At 42.4% G+C, this 27,901-nt stretch overlaps 1 protein-coding gene across 5 annotated transcripts in view; it reads right to left on the minus strand.

Annotated features, from left to right (window-relative positions):
- The window catches only part of LOC126161793 (protein PALS2), a 360,405-nt gene that overhangs the window by 80,287 nt on the left and 252,217 nt on the right, over window positions 1–27,901 (minus strand). For all 5 annotated transcript variants that reach the window (XM_049917873.1, XM_049917870.1, XM_049917872.1 and 2 more), the window contains one exon: window positions 3,410–3,562. In XM_049917873.1, the coding sequence (XP_049773830.1) occupies window positions 3,410–3,562 (153 nt within the window). The remainder of the gene's footprint in view (window positions 1–3,409; window positions 3,563–27,901) is intronic.

Genomic DNA, 27,901 nt, shown 5'->3' on the forward strand with positions numbered 1-27,901 from the left:
TTCTGAACCTTTATAACTGAGCACATTTTATTCCACGATAGTAAAACTTAGAAATAAAGTTTATTGATCATAAGGACAACAGTGAACACACTGCATCTGATTATCTGAGTATGTTAAGGGATTATGAATGAGAACACAGTGACTTTTTGGCTTGCTATAGTGACTTAATAGCTCTAGCACATTCCACACTAACAAATCATGTACATGCTCTGTGAAAGAGAAGTAACTTGAACTGATGTTTCTGCCACTTGCTCAGTAGGAAAAGAATATGTAAACAAAGCAACAGCGAAGAAATAAATTTGTAACAAAAAAAGATATACAGCTGCTACAGTTGCATAATGGACATTAAATAAAAAATTGATATAAGCAAAGTATCATATGAACATGCCTTAAACAACAGAAGTATATGGATTAAAAGTACAGTCAGCAATATAGGGATCAAAACCAATACCTTTATTTTGTTTTAATCTCAATGCCTATCACATCTTACTGAAATATTACATACTGGGATGAAAGAGAGAGAGATTGTGAAGTGAAGCATAAAATTTTATTTTCCATGTGCTTTGCGCATTTTGTAATCAAGCAGCTTCACAGGGCTCTTCCTGATCTTACAATACCCCCAACTTTGATACTCTGTAGCCCCTAGCAATCTTTGGTCAGATGCATCATACAACATGGTCTTAATAACAGTTAGCTACATTGAATATATTATGCCTACTGATTGAAATATGTTCCTAAGCAGACTGTCTGCAGAGATTTAGGCCTGATAATTTTGTTTGAGGTGATATTTAGTTAGAAATAAACAGGAGAACATGGTTTTTACAATTGATAGGGAAGTGCATGATTGCATTGTTAAATTTTTAACAATATGTACAATATCAGATCTACTACTGAATGTACTAATAAACTAAATTTTTTCTCCTGAGGTATAATCACTCAAAACTATAGCTGCCAGGTGAACTAAACCCACTCTGTGACATCATTCCAATGAACTATTGTAACTACTTGTTCTGATATAAAATGAGTCAGTTCTCATGAGAATGAAACTGTTTCAACGCACCACAGACAAAATAGCTTCAATAGAGTTATCAACAGTGGACACACACTGAACAGAAGAGCAGATTCTAAATGTTCAAAAAAACCATAAACCGCAAAATTTCATGACTCATTGTACATGTTGTTGTTGTGGTCCTCAGTCCAGAGACTGGTTTGATGCAGCTCTCCATGCTACTCTATCCTGTGCAAGCTTATTCATCTCCCAGTGCCTACAGCAACCTACATCCATCTGAATCTACTTAGTGTATTCATCTCTTGGTCTCCCTATACGATTTTTACACTCCATGCCGCCCTTCCATACTAAACTGGTAATCCATTGATGCCTAAGAATATGTTTATTTATTTGTTGGTCCAAGAATCAGTTTATACATTGTTTGTATATGTGATATAGGACAGAGGTAAACCTAGTTAGTTTACAATACAGTAGTCATTTTGACTACATTGTTGACATAATAAAAATGCATAATAATGTAGGCTGGTGTACTACATTGCTTCTACATGTGATAATAGCATTTATTATGTGAGATTACATGATAAGCACAATGTAAACTATATTATGAATTGACAATTAGTGAAATTTGGTAAATGAGGTTTACTTATTATGATGTTCCATAAATCTGACAAATAATGGAAGCAGTGGTCAAGCAAGAACTGTTTTAACTTCATTTTAAATGCATTTAATGTTGGTATGCATTTTAGGTAAGAAGGCATATGGTTATATAACATAGCTCCAGAATGATACACTCCTCTTTTGCAGAAATTTGTATTTACTATGTTCCTGTGTAGGTTCATCTTCATTCTAGTTTCATATGTGTTTATATCATAATTACGTTTGAAGAGATTTTCTTTTTTTAAGATGCTCCCTTCTGTGAAAATTAGTATTCCGTATATATACAAACAAGGCAGTGGCAATATTTTCAGAGTTTTAAAAAGGGGTCCACAGGAATCCTTACATTTAGTTTTTTTTTTATCACCCTGATAATCTTTTTCTGTATTTTGAATGTTTTTGTAGTATTTGTGGAATTCCCCAAAAAATTATTCCACACGTAAGTAGTGACTGTATACTGCAATGATACATTGTCAGCACTGATGAGCAGCTTGTATTTTGAGTGAGGATTCTAACAGTATATGCTAGTGAATTCAGCCTCTTACTTAAATTGTTTAGGTGTACCTCCCATTTCAGATCTGACTGAACCTGAACACATAGAAATTTTTTATGACTGACCTACTAACTGATCCCTTCTTCTAGTCAAGTTAAGCCACAAATTCCTCCTCTCCCCAATTCTACTCAGTACCTCCTCATTAGTTACATGATCTACCCATCTAATCTTCAGCATTCTTTTGTAGCACCACATTTTGAAAGCTTCTATTCTCTTCCTGTCTAAACTATTTATTGTCCATTTTATTGCATTGTTTCTCTTCCTAGAAAATAAGTCTTGGGGGGGGTGGGGGGGTTCAGAATTCAAATATTGCCACACAAGCACACAAAGCCATAGTTACGACTGATGTTATAACAGAAGGTTTTCTTTGGCTCGACTAACCAATTTATCAATTTTATTTTTGTTCCTAAATTAATCAGTATTAATAACAGCTAATAACTCATTTATGCTGATAAAGCACAGTTCAAAAGCTCCGCTAACATAAAGAGGCTGAAAGAATTACATCCGCTTTTCTCCATATCTGATGTGGGGGAGGGAGAAAGGGGAAGTTGATTTTTGAGACGTTAATTAGTCCTATATGTGTTTGTGTAGAACACAGTAACAAACTATTGAAGCTGTTCATAAGGCCAAGGATGGAGAGAAAGAAACAAGTACTTTAGTGAAGTAGCCTGACACTGTAATCTGTCTCGGGGGAAATGCTTACATTTCTGTTACACCAAAACAATCACAGTTTTCCATGAAATTATTAAACTATACAGGGTAACATCAGAAAAGTGTTACTAAAGTATCCAATGAACATTTCAATTTGTCAACTCAGTTGAATCACAGTTTATCTCTACTTAACGTTGTTCCTGATCTGATACATACCTTAGACCACAGAACTGAAATAGCATTTGCATAAAAACAACATACATTTTACTATGAATACATGCAAACTGTAAATATGAATCTCACACGTACTGGTCTGCAGTTTATTAACATATTCTTAGCTGGTATTTGGATGTCATCTGTGTTGTTATTCATTTATAACAACTAGTAATACTGTGGGTCAACACATTTCAATCAAGCACAGTTTACTAGGCTTCTTACTGTGTCAAAGAGCATGTACACTTCATTGCCTTGGAGAAAAGAAGCTAGGAGAAACTTAGTTCTCCGCATTGCCTGGAACAGATACGGTAAGTTGCTGTATTTACCTTAAAGTGTGCGCTTTTCAGTATGTTGGACAGTTCTCGTGCATCTCTGCTTCTTGAAGATTCGCAGTTCTTTGCTACGTCGGTGGCAAGCTTTAAACCACTTGTAGACACTGGCTGAGCAGGAGTTTCAGGATCCTCGAGTCTATCCTGAACCTGAAACAAATCAACGCAAATATCATTAAACAGAACGCTGTTTTGAACTAAAGTACTTTTGGTCTCGCGGACTATATTTTTTTCCTTATTCTAAATATGTTAACGTATTCGTGCTAAACACTGATCACACTGGTTAAAACTAGTTACATTTGCACGGCTATTCGACCGAACGCTGGTACGCGTACGTTTAAGCTTCCAATACTAAGCACAAAATGATGGTCAAGGAGAGAAATAAAATCTTTCATATTCAAACAACTTGACGTAAGTTCCCGCCGCAAACTTACTTCCCAAGAAAGGGCCGCACCCACGTCCGTAAACCACTTACAAGAAAATATAATAGCTTTCATTGCATATTCAGCCAGAGCTTCTTAAATACGTTAACATTACCTGCTATTTCACAATACACTCCAGCCACGAATACTACAAGATAGACATAATCCACGCTTTACGTATTGAACAGTTTGTCAACCTCCTCCTTTGACTCATCACTCACAAACTCCGCGAGGCACCTGGCTACACGCTGCTATGTAACAAGCATGGATCCACGCCGCAGGTGCAGGATCTAGCGTCCCTGGAACGCTGCGCGAGTGCTTCCCCTCTCCTTCTTCCCCCCCCCCCCCCCCCCCCGCTCAAACTACTTCATCAAAATACAATTAATCAATTACTAGCGCATGCACTAGCATCGTCACAAAGAAATAATGCATACAATCAAATATTTACAGTTGTGATTACTAACAATTGTACTACCACACCCATGGCTGTCGCAGCACCCAGAAGAGTGTAGCGCAATGGCCATGAAAAAAATCTGGAGGCTGTCGCTTCGTCAGACTCAAAAACTGCAATAATCAAACTATATTAAGCGGAATGCGTTAGCGGGCCACTTCCGGGATACGAGGAGGCGAGCTGGCTCCAATCGAATCCGCCTAGCGAATAAACGTCGAGGACTGGTGAGCATGCCAGCCTGAATGTGATTTTTAAGCGGTTTGTCATACCAAACTATGTAAATATCGGGCTGGCACTCACGTCCCATCTCTGACATACCCAACACCATTTAGAAAGCTTTTTCATAACTGAACAAGATGTTTATTCTAGACTCAGACAGATGAGTTACACAGATTGCGTCCCGGTGAGGGGGGTGGGCAGGGGTGATGGAGTCAGGGAGAGCATTCGGCCGCCAACTGTCAATAATTTTGTCTCAACCCATATAAAAATGCCAACCCCGTATATAATTGGGAAAAGGCAAGGAACAAGACTCACACAATGATCTGCTTGGCTGGGAGTGTCGACTGCTTTCTTCTTGTAATCACAAAGGATTCTACATTAAAAAATTTCCATCAACTTCTTTTAATTATTTAAAAGTGACCTTATATTCCATAAACTCCTACTCTTTGCTTTTTGGTACCACACTACAAAAATGAGTGCTGTAATGCAATAGCCTGTAGACGTTTGGTTATGTACGAGACTCAGATGTCCGGAAAAACAGAAGATAGGATTCAACAGCCTATTAGTTAGTTGGTTACTTGTTCACGACAAAAGTTATGATGTGGACCTCGTCAGCAGAGCAAACATAAAATTATTACTTACAACTAAATAAAAAACAACATTCGTATGGCCGCATTCTGGCCTTTTACGGCTTTTTATTTATTTATTTATTATTTTTTGTGATGGGCACACGCTTGTATAGGACAAGGGTAGAAGCGTCAATTTAGATACTGCAGAAGCATATGGACTTTTCTGGACGTTAAAATCCATGGTATGCTACGTAGTACAATGAAACCACATTTATCCAAACTATGGTGTAGGAACAATCACCTGAAGCATAATGTAATTTTCCTGTCTTGTACCCTAGGGGGACAAAAACTACTGTAAGCTGGCGCTCAACAACCAAATTATTACAAATCATAATGCCTACTCTCTGCCTGAATGAGTCGAAACGTATGATTACATGGCGTCACTTCACAATTTTCTATTGTTTTCTCTGTGGGAAACCAAATGTCCGCTAGAAAACATCATGAAGAACAAAGATTATGCACAATTATGGTCCAATTATTTTCCTGATATCAGATCGTTACCCATCCCCAAAAGTACTAAAATGTTTTTCTAGGGAAACGTAGAGTTTTGTAGAGAGCGACTTCTCATGCTTCGTTCTCCCAGAAATAAGTTCGAATAACTAGCCAGATTCTTTCGCACAAAGCCAGGCAAATCTCGAACTGTATATACAATTTAGTTTTTGCCTCTTACCACATCTTTCATTCTGGTGTCAATATTCAGTTTCAGTACTTCTCCTATTATCTTTCTTAGCCAAACTTCGATCTCCTAACAAAATGAAATCCTCCGAAATATGTGTAACTGTTTTCGAATCCTTAATTATTATGTATGGATTGTTTGCCGAAATACATGACACATTATATGCTGCCTGAAAAGGATTATTATTAGGTTTTACCATGGTCATGTTACACTGAAGCTCAGTTTAACGTTAAATAATTTCACTTATTTATTTATTCATCCAGGGATCATCTTAGGATGCTATAGATCTATACAATATCTTCGTGGATATTTCATTGAGATACTAATTGCCTTTATAACGTGTAATGATGGTTGGTTATTTTCTGTAGCTAATCGTTTTCGGCGTGCACTGTAAGTGGATAACAAAGGATACGTCGCTCGTTATGTCCTTACCAGTATTTAAATAACATTGGATTCTCGTTACAACTGTCTTCAAACAATCATGAAACAATGAAAATAAGAAAGAGTTCCAGGTGCGTGTGAGTTCAGCTCGACTTGGGATTAAAGCTTATTATTCCAGTGAAACAGCAGCAGTTTTTGGAAACTCCTGCAGGGGGGAGAGATTGGTGGACCAGAAACGAGCCACCCCTGCGGGCATGAGCGACAGAGTGGACAACGTCCACCGAAATGTCAGAATGTGTTCAAAAATGGTTCAAATGGCTCTAAGCACTATAGGACTTAACTGCTGTGGTCGTCAGTCCCCTAGAACTTAGAACTACTTAAACCTAAGTAACCTAAGGACACCACACACATCCATGCCCGAGGCAGGATTCGAACCTGCGACCGTACGGTCGCGCGGTTCCAGACTGTAGCGCCTAGAACCGCTCGCCCGGCTCAGAATGTGTTTATTTCTTGAGCTGTCTGCCGTGTCGTCGAGTGTCGAGAGCGACACAAGAAGTATCGAATCGTATACAACTGCGTGTTCTGTGTGTGACACAGAGCGCTGTGTCTACCTGCAGTCGTTACGGTGAACGTCTTGCCCATAATCGAGTCTTCGGTTTCATAACTGCAGTGATTCTAAGTTATTGGTAGAGTTTTGTGAGGTACTGCAACTCCTGTGTATACATTCGCTTGAGAAATGTTGTGTGTGGAAGAGAGTTTGTCCTGTTCACAGAGTTAGTGCAACATGGTGTGTAATTTCACATATCAAACACCGCTGCTATGCGTCTGTGTTTATGTTCTACGAGCATTTCTCTCTTCCAAGCACCTTCTTGATACGGAACCCAGATACTACAGCAATTCTACAGGATTGACAGCACAAGTGATTTACGTAAAATATGTCATACTCCTTCTGTCTGGGGCTCCATCATGCATAACTCAAATGTTTCTTCTTCTTCCTCTTAATCGACTGTTATATCACCACAACACTCTCAAATGTATCAGTCTCGTATCTACTGCACCCCAATAAGGAGCACTAAAGTCCTCAACATGCAAGCATCTAGAGAGATCGCGTGTAATTGGATGGGTGACGTGAGTAAGATTGATATGGAACAATCGTTGCAGAACGGCAGTTACAATGTTGGAATGAGAAAACCGGTCTATATCACTAGCAGTGATCAATACTTTGGAACAGGTGTTATACTCTTTGCAAAAGCAAAATATCAGAGCTTATTGATTACGTGGAACTCAGCTTGTTCTGTTCCTTTATTAGATGTTGGGTGTAGCGTTTACAGCACACTCCTACTTCTGGTCAGTTTCAAATTAAATCAGATACAGTGTTGCAGGGAGGGCTGCTTACAGACAGAGGAAGAGTTACGAGATGCATAAAGAGAGGCCACATAGAGTTTTGGTCAGGGTCGTTAGTCCAAAGGCTCAACGAAGGGGTAGCTCAGTTCGAAATAGAGGGCTGAGTGCTGTAGATTTGAATCTCCAACTTTATCCCAGGAATGCGAGTATACTTTGTGGTTCCATCTACATAGGGGGAGATGTCAAATCGTAATAAAACCTTCCTGAGTTTATAAAATGTTCGGACAAGGAACGTAGTTTTTGCACCTCATCTCTGCTCATGGCTATTTCCTACACTAAGTATTTGTGTCATGTGATGTAAGCTGCGTAACAGGGTTCACAATATGTCCACACGTATATGATCCTTGCAAGGTAATAGAGTGGGTGGTTCAGCAATGATACAGAAATTGACAACCATGCTGCAGTGTCATTGGCTGATAGCATCACGAGATCGACGCAATGAGACATTTTGTTGACGTGACAACTCATCGAGAGTGGTGGTAATTGAGTAAAATGTGTTGAAATTACGGAAAACCTGGTAAAATTACGAAAATTGATGGAAATTTGTAATATTGACAAAAATATGACCAAAAATTTGGAGTGGTGAGGGTACCTACATAATCGCCTGCGCATAGGATAATCATTCCATTTCTCCACCAGTGGGACTGACAGCTGATAGTGCATACTATCCGTGTTCTATGGGTTATAGTGCTGAAAGTACCCCCTTTTTGAAAGATGTAGTGTCCACAGATTTGGAGTTCAGGATGGCTACCACCTATGACACTGAAACAATGACAATTTACCTGGGTGCAATATGAGGAATCAATGCTTGGGGTCTCTTTCAAAAACGAAACACTGAGACGCTTGCTACCCTGTCACTGTGGAAGATGGGATTAAATATAGAGCTCACCACCTTCGGACAGTTGTTTGGAAACACTCCACAATGCTGTAACCTCTTCCAGTTTTCATATGTTGCGATGTTCTCCACATTTTTGCCAATAAGAAACACCGCCTCTGTCTTTTATTTCAACCATCTTGTGTGCTGTGGTAGCAGCATATTTTACACCATGCGATGTCCAGATTTCTGCGAGAGCCAATGGATCGAAACACATTAATGTCGGTTTAGCACCTGACACAGATCTCAAAGTCACAGTGGAAAAACAAAATTTAGGGGTGGTGTACAAAGCTGTAGTCATACACTGCTTGGATACGTGAGAGCAGAAAAACAATGTATGAAACTGCTTATAAAAGAACAACACAGGGACCTTGTCTTGTGATTGATAGTCTGTGGGATATGGTCCTCCTCACAGTACGGGCGACGAAACTTTGTACTGGTCTGTGCAAGCAACTTCGGTCACAAGCCACACGTTCCAGTGGACCAATACCTGTATATTTAATAGGATCATCACATACGCTCGATTTCAGCATGCAGATGGTAGTTGTTTACAATGTACTGCTAGAAAGGGATGTGGTAATATCTTATTTAGTTTTCTACTGGGCGACATTAGCGAAGTTTTTACAGTTCATAGTTTCTCTCTTTTGGGTGGTGCAAAATAACGAGGAGAGAGAGAATGTTTGGGTGACAGACATAAACGCACCCTGAGAGATGCAGATCTCCTTCGGACTGCAGTACCTGTATGTAATTTGGAAATTCACGTTCTTCCTCCAGTTCCAGTATGATGTGAAGTCTTCCTAATTTTGCTGATAAGAAACACCACCGTAATTATTCGTATTGTCGTTTCTGCTAGTTGTGTTGCAGGAGAAATCTTCGTTTGGTGCTGGCCTTACAAACTGTACACCGTTGGCAGAGGTATGACAACATGTTCCCATTTCCAATGGAACATGGTCCTGTCGCATTAACTCAGCTCACCCTGTTCCTCCAAGGGATGCAGGAGGTGGAAGATATAGCACTCTCCGACTTCCACTCAGTTCTGATTTAAACTGGAATGATTAGATGGACAAAGCTACAGGGAGAGCAGGGCAGAGACTGACAAAGAGTTACAAGATGCAGAGTGACTGTCTAAAACCACATCGGAGTTTTGCTGCATGGCGTCCTAAGTAAGTAGGCTCGCAAAAGGTGACTTGTTTTGAGATATGAGAGTGCCATGGTTCACAGTGGCTATAATCATTAAAAGATCCAAAACAAGTGTGTGGTTGAATGGCGAGACTTGATTCCAAATTGCAGACAAAATTTCCATCAGAAAGTGTGACACTATAGATCTGAAGAGCCAATGTATTGGTCATGGAATTTTGTACATAACTTGCAACTTCAATCTAGTTTTGCATTTTTAAGTGATTCCTCACATAGTACACCATCTACTGTATGTGATCATTCTCAATCAACCATCATCCTTCCTCACCTATAAACCTGTGCATACATTGCAAAACCTCTGTTACACTGTCTACATGGTACCGAGAGAGAATGCGTTATAGTACTGTTTGTTAGCATAAGAAACATCTAACAGCAACATGAAGGAGTTGCAAATATCGGCTTAACACCACATTGCTTAGTCGAATCACTTTCGAAATGCAGTAAGAATGGTGGTTTTGTTACGAGCTTACTGCTGGTGATGTGCACCTGCACTTTCGGACTATTAATACATGCGCCCACGATCACCGTCTATATTCACTGTCGTGATATTTGCGTGGAAGACCACTTCATTTGGAAGCATTGCCATACCTCGATTTATAATACATGTATAGTTTTTAACATGGATATAATCAGGAATAGTTGTGTGTGCCTGTAGAACCAAGACCGTTTTTTATGCAGGGTGACTGTGATGTAGTTGTTGAGATCGTATTTTCAATAGCTGGTCGCTTATAAGACTATTACATCACTCTTCCTAAGACACACTGGTACTATTTGCAAGAAAAACGAATGAAGCATGTTCCTTCATGGCGAATTTTTGCTCAATATTTTATTGGTGTCACCGGCATTCAGTTATTGGCAAAGTATTATACTTACAAGGGAACCTCCCCATCGCACCCCCCTCAGATTTAGGTATAAGTTGGCAAAGTGGATAGGCCTTGAAAAACTGAACACAGATCAATCGAGAAAACAGGAAGAAGTTGTGTGGAACTATGAAAAAAATATATATATACAAACTGAGTAGTCCATGCGCAACATAGGCAACATCAAGGAGAGTGTGAGCTCAGGAGCGCCGTGGTCCCGTGGTTAGCGTGAGCAGCTGCGGAACGAGAGGTCCTTGTGTCAAGTCTTCACTCGACTGAAAATTTTACTTTCTTTATTTTCGCAAAGTTATATCTGTCCTTTCGTTCATTGATGTCTCTGTTCACTGTAATAAGTTTAGTGTCTGTGTTTTGCGACCGCACCGCAAAACCGTGCGATTAGTAGACGAAAGGACGTGCCTCTCCAATGGGAACCGAAAATATTTGATCGCAAGGTCATAGGTCAACCGATTCCTCCACAGGAAAACACGTCTGATATATTCCATACGACACTGGTGACGGCATGTGCGTCACATGACAGGAATATGTTGTCGGCCCACCTAACTTGTACACTTAGCGAATGGATAAAAAGATTCTTCTACCTTGCCCGATTTAGGTTTTCTTGTGGATGTGATATACACTCCCAAAAAAGTGATGAAAACATAAGAGTTTGTCACATAAACTGAAAATAAAAAATTAAACTTTTCACTCGAGGGAAGACTTGAACCTAGGACCTCTCGTTCCGTGGCTGCTCTCGCTAACCACGTGACCACGGTGCTCCTTGACTCCCATTTGTCCTTAATGTTGCCTATCTTCGCATGGACTACTCAGTTTGTATATTTTACTAATTTTTTTCATAGTTCCACACAACTTCTTCCTGTTTTCTCGATTGATCTGTGTTCAGTTTTTCAAGGCCTATCCACTGTGCCAACTTATAACTAAATCTGAGGGGGGTGCGATGGGGAGGTTCCCTTATTAGTAGGGATGTGCGAGAGATTCGTTGTGAGCAGCAGGCTTATAAAGTATGTGTTGAGGCGTAAAGTTGCTGTGGTCTGTGTTCTGACATGTGCAAGGAAAATGACTATGTCCAGTCGTAAGGGCGATATGGATTTGACATAGAAAACTGCGATTTCAATGAAGCGATGGCTATAAGGAGGATGAAAGATTTTATATGGAAAATTATGTCCTGTTATAAGGAGGATAAAGATACTGATATTTCAACATGAGATTCGTCCCAGAGGCACATCCATCGCGAGGACGTACTTCCGATACTTCCCTCATTGTCAAGTGTCACTAGATTGGGGCTACAATCGTAAACTTTAATTGTAATTACAGTGATAAATATGTGGCTGATTTCCTAGGGTGACTCTGCCGGCCATCTGGGTGCATGACAGAGGTAGCTGGTGACCGGAACGATTTGATATTTCTGGCTTAAGGCTGTAATGAGTTGTTCTTGCCTGCAGCTGCAGGGGCAAGTTCTGGTGGGTGCATGACAGAGGTAGCTGGTGACCGGAACGATTTGATATTTCTGGCTTAAGGCTGTAATGAGTTGTTCTTGCCTGCAGCTTCAGGGGCAAGTTCTGGTGGCAGCGGCCTCTGGATAGCTTAATAGCAACTAATATTCAGTATGCATTCGGCTGTCTCTGCAATCGTGTGTGTTACATGTATTCTCCATCGGTAACTCTGTAGTTCAATATCGATCGCAGCCAAGCGTTGGTGCTGGACGTATTGATAACATTCAAACCCGACCACCCCAATCATTCCTGGATGTCTCCATGACCAGGATGGTGCACTATGGCAGACACGTATGTCTACGACTGTGGCTGTGGTGATGACAGCAGTTTTCTCTGGCCTCTGTGTTGGCACTGGTGGTGTATGAGGGGATGGGCGCGCTGCGTGTGGACATTTGGGAGGTGAGTGGACTGTATGTACGAGTGTTTTCAGCGATCTCAGCCATCTAACCATGAGAATTACTAGGATTGTGGTTTAATGCTTCTCAATCAATTACAGTGCACTCTGTCTTGTAGGGCCATTTGTTGTTGTTATTATCCTATCACGTGGTAGATTCTGTCCTCCTCCTTCTTCATCCTAGTGTAGCTGAGAGGACAAACTTAGGAATTCTATAATACTATATAACATACACTTAGCATAACTGTAGTAGTCGGGAATTCCACAACCGTGGCCTTGTAAATTCACGCCGAAATTCCAACTATCATTTTATGTAGCACCATTTCCAATCGAGACATCAAATTCCCGATTGGTTATTTTATTGTTTCCAATAGTGGTACTGCAAGCACACACACCAGTCCAACATATTGTTTAAGGATATAGCATGCAACTGAGCTGAAATTCTCAGCTACCTCCAATGAAATTGACTTCCTACCAAACAATGTAACTGTGCCAGTATCCACCAATAGGAGGCAAGAGAAAAAAGTCGAGAACGGTTTGGAAACTGGACAGTTGTGGGATCAAATGCTGCCAAATATACCAACCCTAGTATCCACCAATAGGAGCAAGGAAAAACGATCCCACACAGAGGCTATCAATTTAATTAATTAATCTGATAGAGTGAGAGAATATTTTCAAGACATCCACACCTGGTAATTTACCAAGTATCCATTACTTTGTTTAGGACAGAAGAGGGCCTAGTGTGGCACACGACACATGCTCACTGGGCAGGAAGTAGCCACTTGAGAGAGAGAGAGAGAGAGAGAGAGAGAGAGAGAGAGAGAGAGAGAGAGAGCACGTGTTTCGACAGGAATTTTTCAGGTATCAATATCAAAGATTTTCCGCTTTGTTTGGGATCGAGAGATCAAAAGAGGGCCGGCCGTTGTGGCCGAGAGGTTCTAAGCGCTTCAGTCTGGAACCGCGCGACCGCTACGGTCGCAGGTTCGAATCCTGCCTCGGGCATGGATGTATGTGATGTCCTTAGGTTAGTTAGGGGACTGATGACCTCAGATGTTAAGTCCCATAGTGCTCAGAGCCATCAAAAGAGGCAGACATCCAGTCCATGGTTGATGGTATTTAGTGTTGTGATCTGTAATTAGGAAATTGGGTGGTTCTTGACCTCCATGGCGGCGTTTGGACGACAAATACATGCACAGGAGACCCAAACAGTGACTACTATGTCACACATCAGTTCATTCCTCGATGCTTACAGCTATAACGTCTTGGGTAGTGTGGGTGGGGTAGCAGGTGTGACCTCTACCCAACTGGGGGAGCCATGTTTCCTGCAAACTGGTTAAATACGGAAGATACATCAGTATATTATTGAAACTAATTTGAATTCCGTGTTGTGTGATCCATTCTCTCCAGCACAGAGTGCGTCTTTCTCCCATCGGGTTTTTCTGGGAAGGGTGGGGAGGGGGGGGGCGAGGATTGGGGTTGCAACACCCTCTAGTGGTGGCATTGTGCATAGCTCAGTCGATTCCTGCATGTCAAGGTGAGCACACACATGAAACGTTTCCAACAAGACAGCACCTTCAGTCTGCAGCAGCATAACTATGTAATTAGGACATATAGCTGCTGGATGTGAGTTTCCTACCAAATAAAGAGATTCAACCCCTGAAAAGTGGATTTTATAAATAAACAGTACAGCCTCTGTTATGTAACTGACATTGATTTGAATGTCCTGTCATGAGATCCTTCCTCCCCAGCACATACTGAGTCCTTTTCTTGCCACTTTCCAAATGGGGTGGGTAGGGGAGTTGGGGGGTGGGAAGGGAGGCCTGGAGGATTCCCCAGAGAGGGAGGGGGTTATTAATTTATCGATTTAATTAATTATTCAATTAATTTGATATCAAAAGTTTGCTTGTATCGTTAGGGGAGGGGTGTGGAGTGGGGGATGTAGAGGGGGAGAGGGTCATAAATCAATGAACAGAACAGTAGGTTAAGGAGTTGGAGAGGGGGTCATAAATAAAACAAATTTGCCCCTGAATGTATGCAACACACACTAACAAAATGCACTGATACGCATTTTACCCCACTACTACTACTACTGTGTACTTTTGAATGATAAAAAATCTATTTTTTGAATAACTTTGCTAAAATCTGTACACTTACTTTATTACATTGATATACACTTCATTCAGTTCAGAATGAAAAATGATCATTATACTATACATTTTGGGATTAGGGTCAGGCACGTAGCTACACCTGCCTTACTTCAATCACAGAAAAGCATTAGCATTTCGTTAGACTGGAAAAATACTTGTTTCAAGCGATTCTGTTTGGGATATATTGTGTGTGTTGACAGCACTTAGATTTGATGAAGTGTTTTGTTTACCTCTCACTGAAAGTTTGTTGTCCAAGTCTACAGATTTTTGTGGGTTATTCTTTAGTGTGCAATAAATACTAACAATGTCACACATCAAGAAACTCGATAAAATAAAATTCAGTGGTAACCAGTTTACAAAAAAAAAGTTCTCATTACTGTTGAAAGGAACTCCCACGTGGCTCATATATTGGTGATTCAAATTTTTATTTTAAAAGTGGTGCTATTTGTAGTGGCGACTGAACCCTTTCTACCGAGTGAGGTGGCACAGTCGTTAGCACACTGGACTCGCATTCAGAAGGATGACAGTTCAATTCCACGTCCAGCTATCCTAATTTAGGTTTTCTGTGATTTCCTTAAATTGCTTCAGACAAATGCCCGGATGGTTCCTTTGGAAGGTCATGGCTAGCTTCCCTCCCCAGCCTTCCCTATAGCAATGAAACCGATGACCTCGCTGTTTGGTCTCTTCCTCCAAATCAGCCCAACCCAATTGTTTTGTTTTTGAGTTACTTTCAGGCATCTACACCAGCATATTGTTTGTATTTCGCCACTTCCTTTATCAAAGAAGATGTTTCGACAGTAGATTATGAAATCATATCCCTGTACCCGCCAGAATTTTAAACACAATGACGGATTAAATGTAGAAATCTATTGCTAAGCAGATATAATATCTTTTAAACTAATATTTATTCATTTATGTGAAATGTATTTACCTCCCTAACAACCTCACGATACAAAAAGGAATTTAATAGTTATCTTTGCTGACCTATTTGTGCATAATTATAATTAATGTATAATGTGCAGTCTAGGAATAACGAACTGGAGGCTGTAAAATGAAAACTACTGACGAGATCGTAGTGCTATTGCCTACAGAAGATGTGGTCCCTGTTATACAGTAGTTCCCAGAAAAATTAAATTTTATGAGGCGTCAAAAGCAGTGTTCTATTGTGTTTCCATCATACAACTGAATTATTTTTAAAAGATAATTATTATTTCGTAAGACGATTATAGTGATTACAGGAGTCACTGATGGTTACATTGTTTTTAAATACTAGCATTAACGCCTGACACTGTGGTAGAAGTTACATCTTGCGAAACGAGTGAATAAGCAATATCTTCCTCACATACTCTATCCATTACACATACACTTTATACAGTGTAATATGTATCTAGGACAGTAACACTGAGTCATGTGTCGTCGTATCTGCCGTCTGCTTCACGTCTGCTGTGCAGCGAGCTACGTTAATTTAAGTATTAACTGTATTTTTCTTACTTGTCACTTCTTCTTCCGTGTGTTCTTGCTTTTAGGAAGCTTTAATTGTCGAGTGCTAGTAATAGTGTTCCATAGATTTTGTGTTTGTTTTGAATACAGTCAGAGAGTCCCTTTAGTCAACCATAGTGCCAGTAGTGCTAGTGTTCGTTTTCAATACAGTCCAGAGACAGGTAGTGCTATTTTAATTGTTTTCTACAAGAAGTGTCTAGCAACCACAGTTTAGTCAACTATCAGCCGCCTTTAGTGAATTAGCAGTCTAGTTAAAAGTTGATTAACTCTCTACAGTAAATTGATTTCTTAGGATTGATAGGATATGTGACTTCTATGTACGGACGCAGGAGGAGCTGGCCACTGTTCGCGACCAGCTGAACGTGTTGATGGCCGCGGTCAGCCGTTTTCAGGCTGCTGCCTCGGAGTGTAGCGGCAGTGGGGAGTCTGGTGCGCCGCATGGTAGACCCCAGGCGTTACATGCTTCACCCACTGTCCCTGCTGTCGAGACATCTTCGCGGGTACCGGGCGCAGTTGGGCCACACTCTCCCCAAGGGGAGTGGCGGGTTCAGCGGCGTTCGCGGCGCACGAGGCGGAGGGTCAATGTGGAGGCTGGCCGTGTGGCATCGCCCGCTCTGCCTGTCAGTGGACATTTGGCCGCTCCTTCAGCAAGGTCCGAGCAGGCACACGGGGAGAGGGGTTTATTAGTTATTGGGAGCTCCAACGTTAGGCGGGTGATGGAGCCCCTTAGGGAAATAGCGGAAAGGTCGGGGAAGAAGGCTAGTGTTCACTCTGTCTGCTTGCCGGGGGATCTCATCCGAGATGTGGAGGAGGCCCTGCCGGCGGCGATAGAGAGCACTGGGTGCAAATTGTTGCTTATGTCGGCACCAATGACTCCTGCCGTCTGAGTTCAGAGGTCATCCTCAGTTCGTACAGGCGGTTGGCGGAACTGGTGGGCGGAAAGCCTCGCTCGCGGGGTGGAATCTGAGCTAACTATTTGTAGTATCGTTCCCAGAACCGATCGCGGTCCTCTGGTTTGGAGCCGAGTAGAAGGCTTAAACCAGAGGCTCAGACGATTCTGCGGAGATCTGGGGTGCAGATTTCTCGACCTCCGCTATCGGGTGGAGAAATGTAGGGTCCCCCTGAATAGGTCAGGCGTGCACTACACGCCGGAAGCGGCTACAATGGTAGCGGAGTACGTGTGGAGTGCACATGTAGGTTTTTTACGTTAGAGAATTCCCTCCCTAGGCCCGACAAGACTCCTCCTGAGGCGCGGCAAGGTAGGAGTAGGCAAAATGCAACAGGGAATAACAATATTAATGTGCTAATAGTAAACTGCAGGAGCGTCTACAGAAACGTCCCAGAACTGCTCTCATTAATAAACGGTCACAATGCCCATATAGTACTAGGGACAGAAAGGTGGCTGAAACCAGACGTAAACAGTAATGAAATCCTAAACTCAGATTGGAATGTATACCGGAGAGACAGGCTGGACAGTGAAGGGGGAGGCGTATTTATAACGATAAGAAGTGCAATAGTATCGAAGGAAATTGACGGAGATCCGAAATGTGAAACAATTTGGGTGAAGGTCACGGTTAAAGCAGGCTCAGACATGGTAATTGGATGTCTTTATAGGCCCCCTGGCTCAGCAGCTGTTGTGGCTGAGCACCTGAAGGATAATTTGGAAAATATTTCGAGTAGATTTCCCCACCATGTTATAGTTCTGGGTGGAGATTTTAATTTGCCGGATATAGACTGAGAGACTCAAACGTTCATAACGGGTGGCAGGGACAAAGAATCCAGTGAAACTTTTTTAAGTGCTTTATCTGAAAACTACCTTGAGCAGTTAAACAGAGAACCGACTCGTGGCGATAACATATTAGACCTTCTGGTGACAAACAGACCCGAACTATTTGAAACAGTTAACGCAGAACAGGGAATCAGCGATCATAAAGCGGTTACTGCATCGATAATTTCAGCCGTATATAGATATATTAAAAAAGGTAGTCAGATTTTTCTGTTTAGCAAAAGTGACAAAAAGCAGATTTCAGAGTACCTGACGGCTCAACACAAAAGTTTTGTCTCAAGTACAGATAGTGTTGAGGATCAGTGGACAAAGTTCAAAACCATCGTACAATATGCGTTAGATGAGTATGTGCCAAGCAAGATTGTAAGAGATGGAAAACAGCCACCGTGGTACAACAACCGAGTTAGAAAACTGCTGCGGAAGCAAAGGGAACTTCACAGCAAACATAAACATAGCCAAAGCCTTGCAGACAAACAAAAATTACGCGAAGCGAAATGTAGTGTGAGGAGGGCTATGCGAGAGGCGTTCAATGAATTCGAAAGTAAAGTTCTATGTAATGACTTGGCAGAAAATCCTAAGAGATTTTGGTCTTATGTCAGCGCGGTAGGTGGATCAAAACAAAACGTCCACTCTATGACCAAAATGGTACTGAAACAGAGGATGAAAGACTAAAGGCCGAAATACTAAATGTCTTTTTCCAAAGCTGTTTCACAGAGGAAGACTGCACTGTAGTTCCTTCTCTAGATTGTCGCACAGATGACAAAATGGTAGATATCGAAATAGACAACAGAGGGATAGAGAAACAATTAAAATCACTAAAAAGAGGAAAGGCCACTGGACCTGATGGGATACAATTTTACACAGAGTACGCGAAGGAACTTGCCCCCCTTCGCCGGCCGCGGTGGTCTAGCGGTTCTAGGCGCTCAGTCCGGAACCGCGCGACTGCTACGGTCGCAGGTTCGCATCCTGCCTCGGGCATGGATGTGTGTGATGTCCTTAGGCTAGTTAGGTTTAAGTAGTTCTAAGTTCTAGGGGACTGATGACCACAGATGTTAAGTCCCATAGTGCTCAGAGCCATTTGAACCATTTTTTTTTGCCCCCCCCCCTCTTGCAGCAGTGTACCGTAGGTCTCTAGAAGAGCGTAGCGTTGCAAAGGATTGGAAAAGGGCACAGGTCATCCCCGTTTTCAAGAAGGGACGTCGAAGAGATGTGCAAAACTATAGACCTATGTCTCTAACGTCGATCAGTTGTAGAATTTTGGAACATTTATTATGTTCGAGTATAATGACTTTTCTGGAGACTAGAAATCTACTCTGTAGGAATCAGCATGGGTTTCGAAAAAGACGGTCGTGTGAAACCCAGCTCGCGCTGTTCGTCCACGAGACTCAGAGGGCCATAGACACGGGTTCACAGGTAGATGCCTGCCGTGTTTCTTGACTTCCGCAAGGCGTTCGATACAGTTCCCCACAGCCGTTTAATGAACAAAGTAAGAGCATATGGATTGTCAGACCAATTGTGCAGCATGTCATTCTCAATGGAGAGAATTTTTCAGAAGTAAGAGTGATTTCAGGTGTGCCGCAGGGGAGTGTCGTAGGACCGTTGCTATTCACAATATACATAAATGACCTTGTGGATGACATCGGAAGTTCACTGAGGCTGATGCTGTGGTATATCGAGAGGTTGTAACGATGGAAGATTGTACTGAAATGCAGGAGGATCTGCAACGAATTGACGCATGGTGCAGGGAATGGCAATTGAATCTCAATGTAGACAAGTGTAATGTGCTGCGAATACATAGAAAGATAGATCCCTTATCATTCAGCTACAAAATAGCAGGTCAGCAACTGGAAGCCGTTAATTCCATAAATTATCTGGGAGTACGCATTAGGAGTGATTTAAAATGGAATGATCACATAAAGTCGATCGTTGGTAAAGCAGATGCCAGACTGAGATTCATTGGAAGAATCCTAAGGAGTTGCAGTTCGAAAACAAAGGAAGTAGGTTACAGTACGCTTGTTCGCCCACTGCTTGAATACTGCTCAGCAGTGTGGGATCCGTATCAGATAGGGTTGATAGAAGAGGTAGAGAAGATCCGACGGAGAGCGGCACGCTTTGTTACAGGATCATTTAGTAATCGCGAAAGCGTTACGGAGATGATAGATAAACTCCAGTGGAAGACTCTGCAGGAGAGACGCTCAGTAGCTCGGTACGGGCTTTTGTCAAAGTTTCGAGAACATACCTGCACCGAAGAGTCAAGCAGTATATTGCTCCCTCCCACGTATATCTCGCGAAGAGACCATGAGGATAAAATCAGAGAGATTAGAGCCCACACAGAAGCATACCGACAATCCTTCTTTCCACGAACAATACGAGACTGGAATAAAAGGGAGAACCGATAGAGGTACTCAAGGTACCCTCCGCCACACACCGTCAAGTGGCTTGCGGAGTATGGATGTAGAAGTAGACATGTATACGTCACACGCAGTGAGCTTACAAAAGTCGTGGGATATCTCCTAATATCGTGTCGGAGCTCCTTTTGCCCGGCGTAGTGCAGCGACTCGACGTGGCATGGACTCAAACAAGTCGTTGGACTTCCCCTGCTGAAATATTGAGCCACGCTCCCTCTATAGTCGTCCATAACTGCGAAAGTGTTGCTGGTGCAGGATTCTATGCATGAACTTGACCTCTCGATTACGTCCCACAAATGTTCGATGGCAATCATATTGGGTGATCCGGCTGACCAAATCATTCGCTCGGATTGTCCAAAATGTTCTTCAAACCAATCGCGAATAACAAGGCGCGTTGTCATCCATAAGAATTGCATAGGTTTTGGGAACAGGAACTCCATGAAGGGCTACAAATGGTCTCCAAGTAACCGAACATAACCATTTCCAGTCAGTGATCGGTTCAGGTGGACCAGGCGTCCCAGTCCATCCCATGTAGACACAGTCCACACTATTGTGGAGCCACCGTCAGCTTGCACATTGCCTCATTGACAACTTGGGTCCATGGCTTCGTGGGGTCTGCCCAGCTTTCTAATCCTAGAGTCAGCTCTCACCAACTGACATCGGGACTCATCTGACCGGGTCACGGCTTTCCAATCTTCTAGGGTCCAACGTACATGCTCCCGAGCCCAGGAGAGTTGCTGCTGGCGATATCGTGCAGTTAGCAAAGGCAACCGCGACGGTCATCTGCTGCCACAGCCCATTAACGCCAAATTTCACGGCACTGTCCTAACGGATACGTCCGTCGTACGTCCAACGTCGATTTATTCGGTTACTTCACGCAGTGCTGCTTGTCTGTTAGCACTGACAACTCTAGGGAAGCGTCACTGCTTTCGGTCGTTAAGTGAAGGTCGTCGGCCACTGCGTTGTCAGTGGTGAGACGTACTGCCTGAAATTTGGTATTCTCGACACACTTTTGACACTATGGATCTAAGAATATCGAATTCTCTAACGATTTCCGATGTGGACTGTCCCATGCGTCTAGCTCCAACTACCATTATGAATTCAAAGTCTGTTAATGCCCCTCGTGCGGCCATAATCACGACGGAAACCTTTTCACATGAATCACCCGACAACAAATGACAGTTCCGCCAATGCACTGCCGTTTTATACCTTGTGTGCATGACACTACAGCCATCTGTATATGTGATATCGCTATCCCTTGACATTTTTCACCTCAGTGTATGTTCAAATATGTAATGAAACTGTCTTTCTGACCTGTAAGTAGCTCCAGCAACGGGCAGGAAGTTGCTTCCCCATTAACTTCGTAATAGACAGACAAACTAACTGACAGCACAACACAACAGTTACTATGCTATGGCTTTCACTTTACTGTAGGGGCTACACAATGTTATTATTATTTTCTTCAACAAATGAACATCAACAGGCAGCTGCACAACAATTTTAATTTTACTTCACCGATTTCAATAACTTAATCCATTATCTTCAGAACTTTAATACAGGCTAAAGCCATAGGTAAGCAGACATCAAATACAAATAGGACGATAAATACGTCCTACAAATAATTAGTACCAAAATGTGCATCTTTTGCGATGTGTCATTTTTTGTACTTTAACGAAAATATGTGATTCTTCTGTTGCTCAGCTATTGTATATTAGCTGTTAACATCTTTTAGATAGTTTTCTGATGTTCAGCTATTGTATATATATTTTTAACAAACTTTTGATATCTTTACTTATTCTCCGTGGAGCATCTTCATCGTTCGATCATTATTTGACTTTTGTTTACTTACGCTTTAAGCCTGTATCAACCTATTGAAATTAGTAAAGTGAAATTAAAATTTTAATGCAGCTGACCACTGGTTTTTATTTGGTGAAAAGGATTCACACCGCAACTGCTGAACAGCAGCTATGTACAAAGTATAAACTTATTAATATTAGTCGCAGTGGTCAGACACAAAACACTGGCAGCCTGAATTGTCTCAACTTCTGTCTGTTCAGAAGTAAGAAGTCCAGCATGGTTGATTTGAAATGAGGGTGCAGGGTGTGCTTGGAACAAATGTCGTTAAGGAGCGGAGTGGTGCAGAGAAAGCATGACTAGTAAACGAGTGCCTACCCTCTATGTGGATAGTTAACATTCTTATCTGAGAAGGATACGTGGGTAGCACACGCGATGCGCTGAGAATCGCTTCATCATTCTACACAAAAAAGGGTTGTCGGTAGTCGTAGGGGGGGGGGGGGGGGGGGTACTAGCTAAAATATCGTTAGATTGAGGGTAATAGTCTCAGAAAGTTTGGGAACCACTACTTTAAGAGCTCTGAAGTTCCAAACTCGCCGCTATAGGGACACGGGTGCACACGTAACGACAGAGCGAGTACTGCACTCAGTAGTGAAGCCACGACACGTGAATACCGAGACTTTATTCGTCTAGTATCTGAAAATGAGAGCACTTAGTGACTTGCAACACAAAGTTCAAACTCTTACCAGACTTTTTTTTCGCTGACAGCCTCCGCAAATGATGGAGAGAAAAGAAATTTATCGCTTACTACATTATCGCCGTTCCTGCAGTAAAACTGCCGCACCAGGCACGACGTATTAATTTACACTGGTGTCAAAAATTAAAGCAACAAACGGAAATTTTGTAAGGTTGCTTTTCTTTTGCCCCAAAACAGTAGAAACAAGTGATAGTAAAGTAGAAACAATGCGAAGAATTCAGAACGTAAACAACTGCAACATCCGTAGTGGTAGACAAAAATGTTCTTTGTTTTTTTCAACTTACCGGATTTGCACGCACATACCGACGATTGGTTAATGTGTTCAGTATGGGGTGTGACCCCCTCTGGCAGCAATACAAGCCTGACAACGATGTGTCATGCTGTCATCAGTCTCCTGTTGAGGCAATAACGCCTATTTTTCGCCGGCTTGAGTGGCCGTGCGGTTCTAGGCGCTACAGTCTGGAACCGCGTGACCGCTACGGTCGCAGGTTCGAATCCTGCCTCGGGCATGGATGTGTGTGATGTCTTTAGGTTAGTTAGGTTTAAGTAGTTCTAAGTTCTAGAGGACTGATGACCACAGCAGTTAAGTCCCATAGTGCTCAGAGCCATTTTTGCCTATTTTTCCTGCAGAGCTGCTCGCAGTGTTGGAGAACGGTTGGTGGCTGCTGACGTGATACAAGCCATCTCCCTAATGCATCCCAGACATGCTCTATGGGGTTCAAATTGGAGAGCGAGCAGCCCACGCCATGCAATACCTTCCGTTTCCCAGAAAACATCAACCGCCCATGCTCTATAAGGTTGAGCATTATCGCCCATCAATACGACGTCTGGGCGCACAGCTCCTCGCAACAACCGCAGATGAGGTCCCAAGATCTCGTTACAATACTTGACAACAGTTAAACTTTGCCGACTCACTCGTACAATTTCATGAAAAGGGGTTCGAGTGCTAAAGATACTCCCTGTCCACACCATTATGGATCCTCCTCGATATCAGTCTCTTTCCACAATGTTTGGGTCCCGAAATCTTGTTACACATTCCCTCCAGATGTAAATCCATAGGGAATCACTCTCCAGAACAAATCGGGACTCACCTGTTAAAATAACATTAGTCTACTGTTCGACTGTCCTGGTGGCATTTTGTATGTCCATCCAAAAGCAGGACGTCTCTGGGACAACGGCCGTTTACTATCGTGACAAAAAATAAAAACACCAACAGCTGTCCTTATGATTTTATTTTATTTTGTCGCTACCAATTTGGACGCTTCATTGCGTCATCTTCAGGCTGTTTTGATGCGGTACAGGCTGATACGATACCCATGCATAACCCATCAGTTGCCAGCATTATTGGATTCACAGATAATCTGAAACTTACGTGTCAGCACTCCAACCATCAACTGGTGGCATGTTGACGACTCCACTCTGGATATTCCCTTCTGTGAAGGCGCGTCAGAGCAGGTCTCCTACAATAAAGGCCACTCTGCCGAAGCCTTCTGTATACCGTTTGCGTCGCTAGAAGACGTCCAGTGGATGCTGCGAGGCCAGATTCCTGTTGCCGTGCAGTACTAAGGCGGTACCGTCGTGCCCTTACAGCCAAATTACGGTTCTTTCTCTCTGACGTCACACGTTACCAACTCCGCCCTGGTCTTCAGGATACAGTTGCGACCTCTATAAACTGTCCCCAGATCCGAGAAACAACAGAACGATTGACATTGAGCCATCGGGCCACGTCACTTTGCGACTGTCCTGCTTCCATTTTCCCATGGCCCTCCACCGCAGAGCCGGCCGGTGTGGCCGTGCGGTTCTAGGTGCTTCAGTGTGGAACCGCGTGACCGCTACGGTCACAGGTTCGAATCCTGCCTCGGGCATGGATGTGTGTGATGTCCTTAGGTTAGTTAGGTTTAAGTAGTTCTAAGTTCTAGGGGACTGATGACCACAGATGTTAAGTCCCATAGTACTCAGAGCCATTTTTTTGAACCTCCACCGCAGAGAGCCTGGTAGGCGTCTTTTCTGCGCCATACTGCACAGTCTGTGATTGTGTACACAGCGACTGTGGATTTGAGACTACCCGGCAAACACTTCCTGGTTTCATAGGTGCCCTGGTGTGATCATTGGAATGGTTGTCCGTTGACCGGAATGCCATTTTCCATTCAGAACAAGATCGTACAGTTGGTTTTCTCGCTGACAGTTTGTATGATTATATCTTGAATTAGACAAAGGTGAGGGAAATAACGGTTTGTTGCTTTAAAACTGGACACCAGTGTATTACCTCATTGCTACTAACTGTATTCGTGACACGTTACGCAAACAGTATTCACAGATACCACTGAATGTACCTGAAAAATTATATCACTGCATGACGCGTAATTAAGGAGATACGACGTCATAAACCTCGAGCTGTGTGAAAACGAAACTGCAGGGCGAAATTTTCTAGAGATACAAATGAAATATGTGTACACACATGTATGAACTACATTAAATATACGCGACATGTGCCTATGTGGTCAAAGCCACATGTGTAAAACTATTGCTAAACATCTGAATCAAGTTTCATCAAACTTATTTCTTACTATCTGGAAAGAAATACTGTGGGGTTGGAAACCAGCAACCTCCCACGATGGTGAGAATGATAAGTGGAGAGGGAAGATGGGGGGAGGGGGGGGGGAAGAGATGGAGAGATAGCGAGAGGGGTGGAGGAGGACGTGAACACAGATACGAGTGAGGAGAAAATGGACAGAGAGATGGGGAAGAGGAAATGGAGAGAGAAAGTGAAGAGGAGATGGATGGAGAGGGAGGAAAGGAGCAAATAGATGAAAAGGAGAGGAGCAGGAGGAAATAGTGGGGGATGGGTGGAAGAGGTGGACAGAGAGAGGGGGAGAAGTAGATGGACAGAGAGGAGGGCAGAGGATATGGACAGAGAGAGGGAGGGAAAGGAGGAGATGGACTAATAGAACACAAATAAATATATATCTTAAGAAAGCAGGTATAAAATTTAAAAAATTCTGGTTAATATACATAATGTGTGAAATTAAATACGCTTAGTATCATAGCCATAATGCCATACATATCTGGTGTATTGTGAGATTAAATGCTACCTGAATTTGAGCAAGCATTGTGCAGAATCTTCTGCCTACATTTTGTTGTTGTTGTCTACTACAAACATCAATATGCCGAAAATTGATCAAAATACCTGCAAAATGTTTATAAAGTATTCTGCATGAACTGTGATAAACTACAAAGATGTAAAACCATATACAAAAGAAGTAGTGCTTGAAATAAACACGTGATGATTTTCATATAATATGGAGCTGATAAAGTACCCCGTGCTCTTAAAAAGGTTTAGGGCAAACGAATTATCATGTCAGAAGTACAAAACACATTTCCTTTACAGAAATCTTTTTCGAAAAAAATGAAGCATCGAAATGAAACGGCCAGGAGTCCTTTAACAAGGCTTAAATTCCTACGTGTTATAATGTCCTGAAGTATGAGTTTGGGAGCAGTGCTGTCGAACAAAAGTGAGGATCGACATTTTTCAAGATGTGAGAACACACTGGCATACACTGCTGCTGGCTCTGTCGGATGAGGAACGGTGGGTCGGGGAAGGTCAGGTCTTCTCTTCGTCAGCTAAAAACATCTTCCAAGTCCAGTTGTCCCTTCTTGCAGCACAGATCTGAGTGGCGTGAATATTCGTAACGCTGTACGCGCCGGTGTGTGACAAACATCATAGCTACGCAGACGCAAGCGTAAGAAGATGGCAATAGCTGTAAATCAGTCAGCAGATAAACTTGTTTTTACAAAGGCGGTTGTTGTTATTGTCATCAGCCTGAAGACTGGTGTGACTGCACCTTACAGGATGTGTCTTATCTTATTTGCAAATATTTGCTCTTCCCTACTGACCCCCCCCCCCCCCCCCCCCCCCTCCGCGATTCCATTCAGTTACTCGATTTCCCCACTTAATCTTCGGCATTATTCCGTAGCACCACATTTGAAACTCTGTTATCTTCCTATCTTTACTGTTTAACACTCATATAAGACTACGTCCGATACATAAATGCAAATGGTGCAAATGGCTCTGAGCACTGAGGGACTTAACGTCTGAAGTCATCAGTCCCCTAGAACTTAGAACTACTTAAACCTAACTAACCTAAGGACATCACAAACATCCATGCCCGAGGCAGGATTCGAACCTGCGACAATAGCGGTCGCGCGGTTCCAGACTGCAGTGCCTAGAACCGCTCGGCCAACCCTGCCGGCTTCGAAACGTAGTTTCAGAAAAGAATTTCTAACATTTAAATTTATACCCGACGTAAGTTCAGCAAAGCTATTCCTGCTACTGTGATTCCATGTTTTATATCCCCTTTGCTTTTACCGTCTTCAGTTAGTTTCCTGTCCAAATAAGAGAACACATCTACCACTGTCAGAGGTTCTTTTCCTAATCTAATCCCCTCATCATTAGCTGATTTAATTCAGCTGCACTTGATTGCCATTGTCTTACTTTCATCCATAATCATCTTGTATCCTGTCTTCAAGACATTATCCGTTCCGTTCAACTGATCTTACAAGCCCTTCGTCGTCCGTAACAGAACTGCAAAAATGTTCCAATGTGTGTGAATTCCTGAGAGATCAAACTGCTGAGGTCATCGGTCCCTAGACTAACACACTACTTAAACTAACTTATGATAAAAACAACACACACACCCACGTCCGTGGGAGGACTCGAACCTCCGGCGGGTGGGGTCGTGTAATTCGTGACAAGGTGCCGAAAACCGCGCGGCCACTCCGCGCGGCAACAGAATTGCAGTGTCATCGACAAACCTGAAAATTTTTATTCTTTACTTTGAGCTTCAATCTTCTTTTTTTTTCAATTTATCCTTAACATGCTGGACTGTTTGCTTTGTCAGCAGAATAAACAACATGAGCAATACTTCTCCACCCCATCTCTCTCTCTTTGCAATTGTCTCGTCCCGTTCATGCCCTCTGATTCTTAAAACTGAAACCTGGTTTCCGTATAGATTGTAGATGACCTTTTACTTTCTGGATTGTGTCTAATATTTTAGAATCCCAAGGGGTATAGTCTAGTCA

This window comes from Schistocerca cancellata, chromosome 2 (genome assembly GCF_023864275.1).
Source record: "Schistocerca cancellata isolate TAMUIC-IGC-003103 chromosome 2, iqSchCanc2.1, whole genome shotgun sequence".
Classification (NCBI taxonomy): Eukaryota; Metazoa; Arthropoda; class Insecta; order Orthoptera; family Acrididae; genus Schistocerca; species Schistocerca cancellata.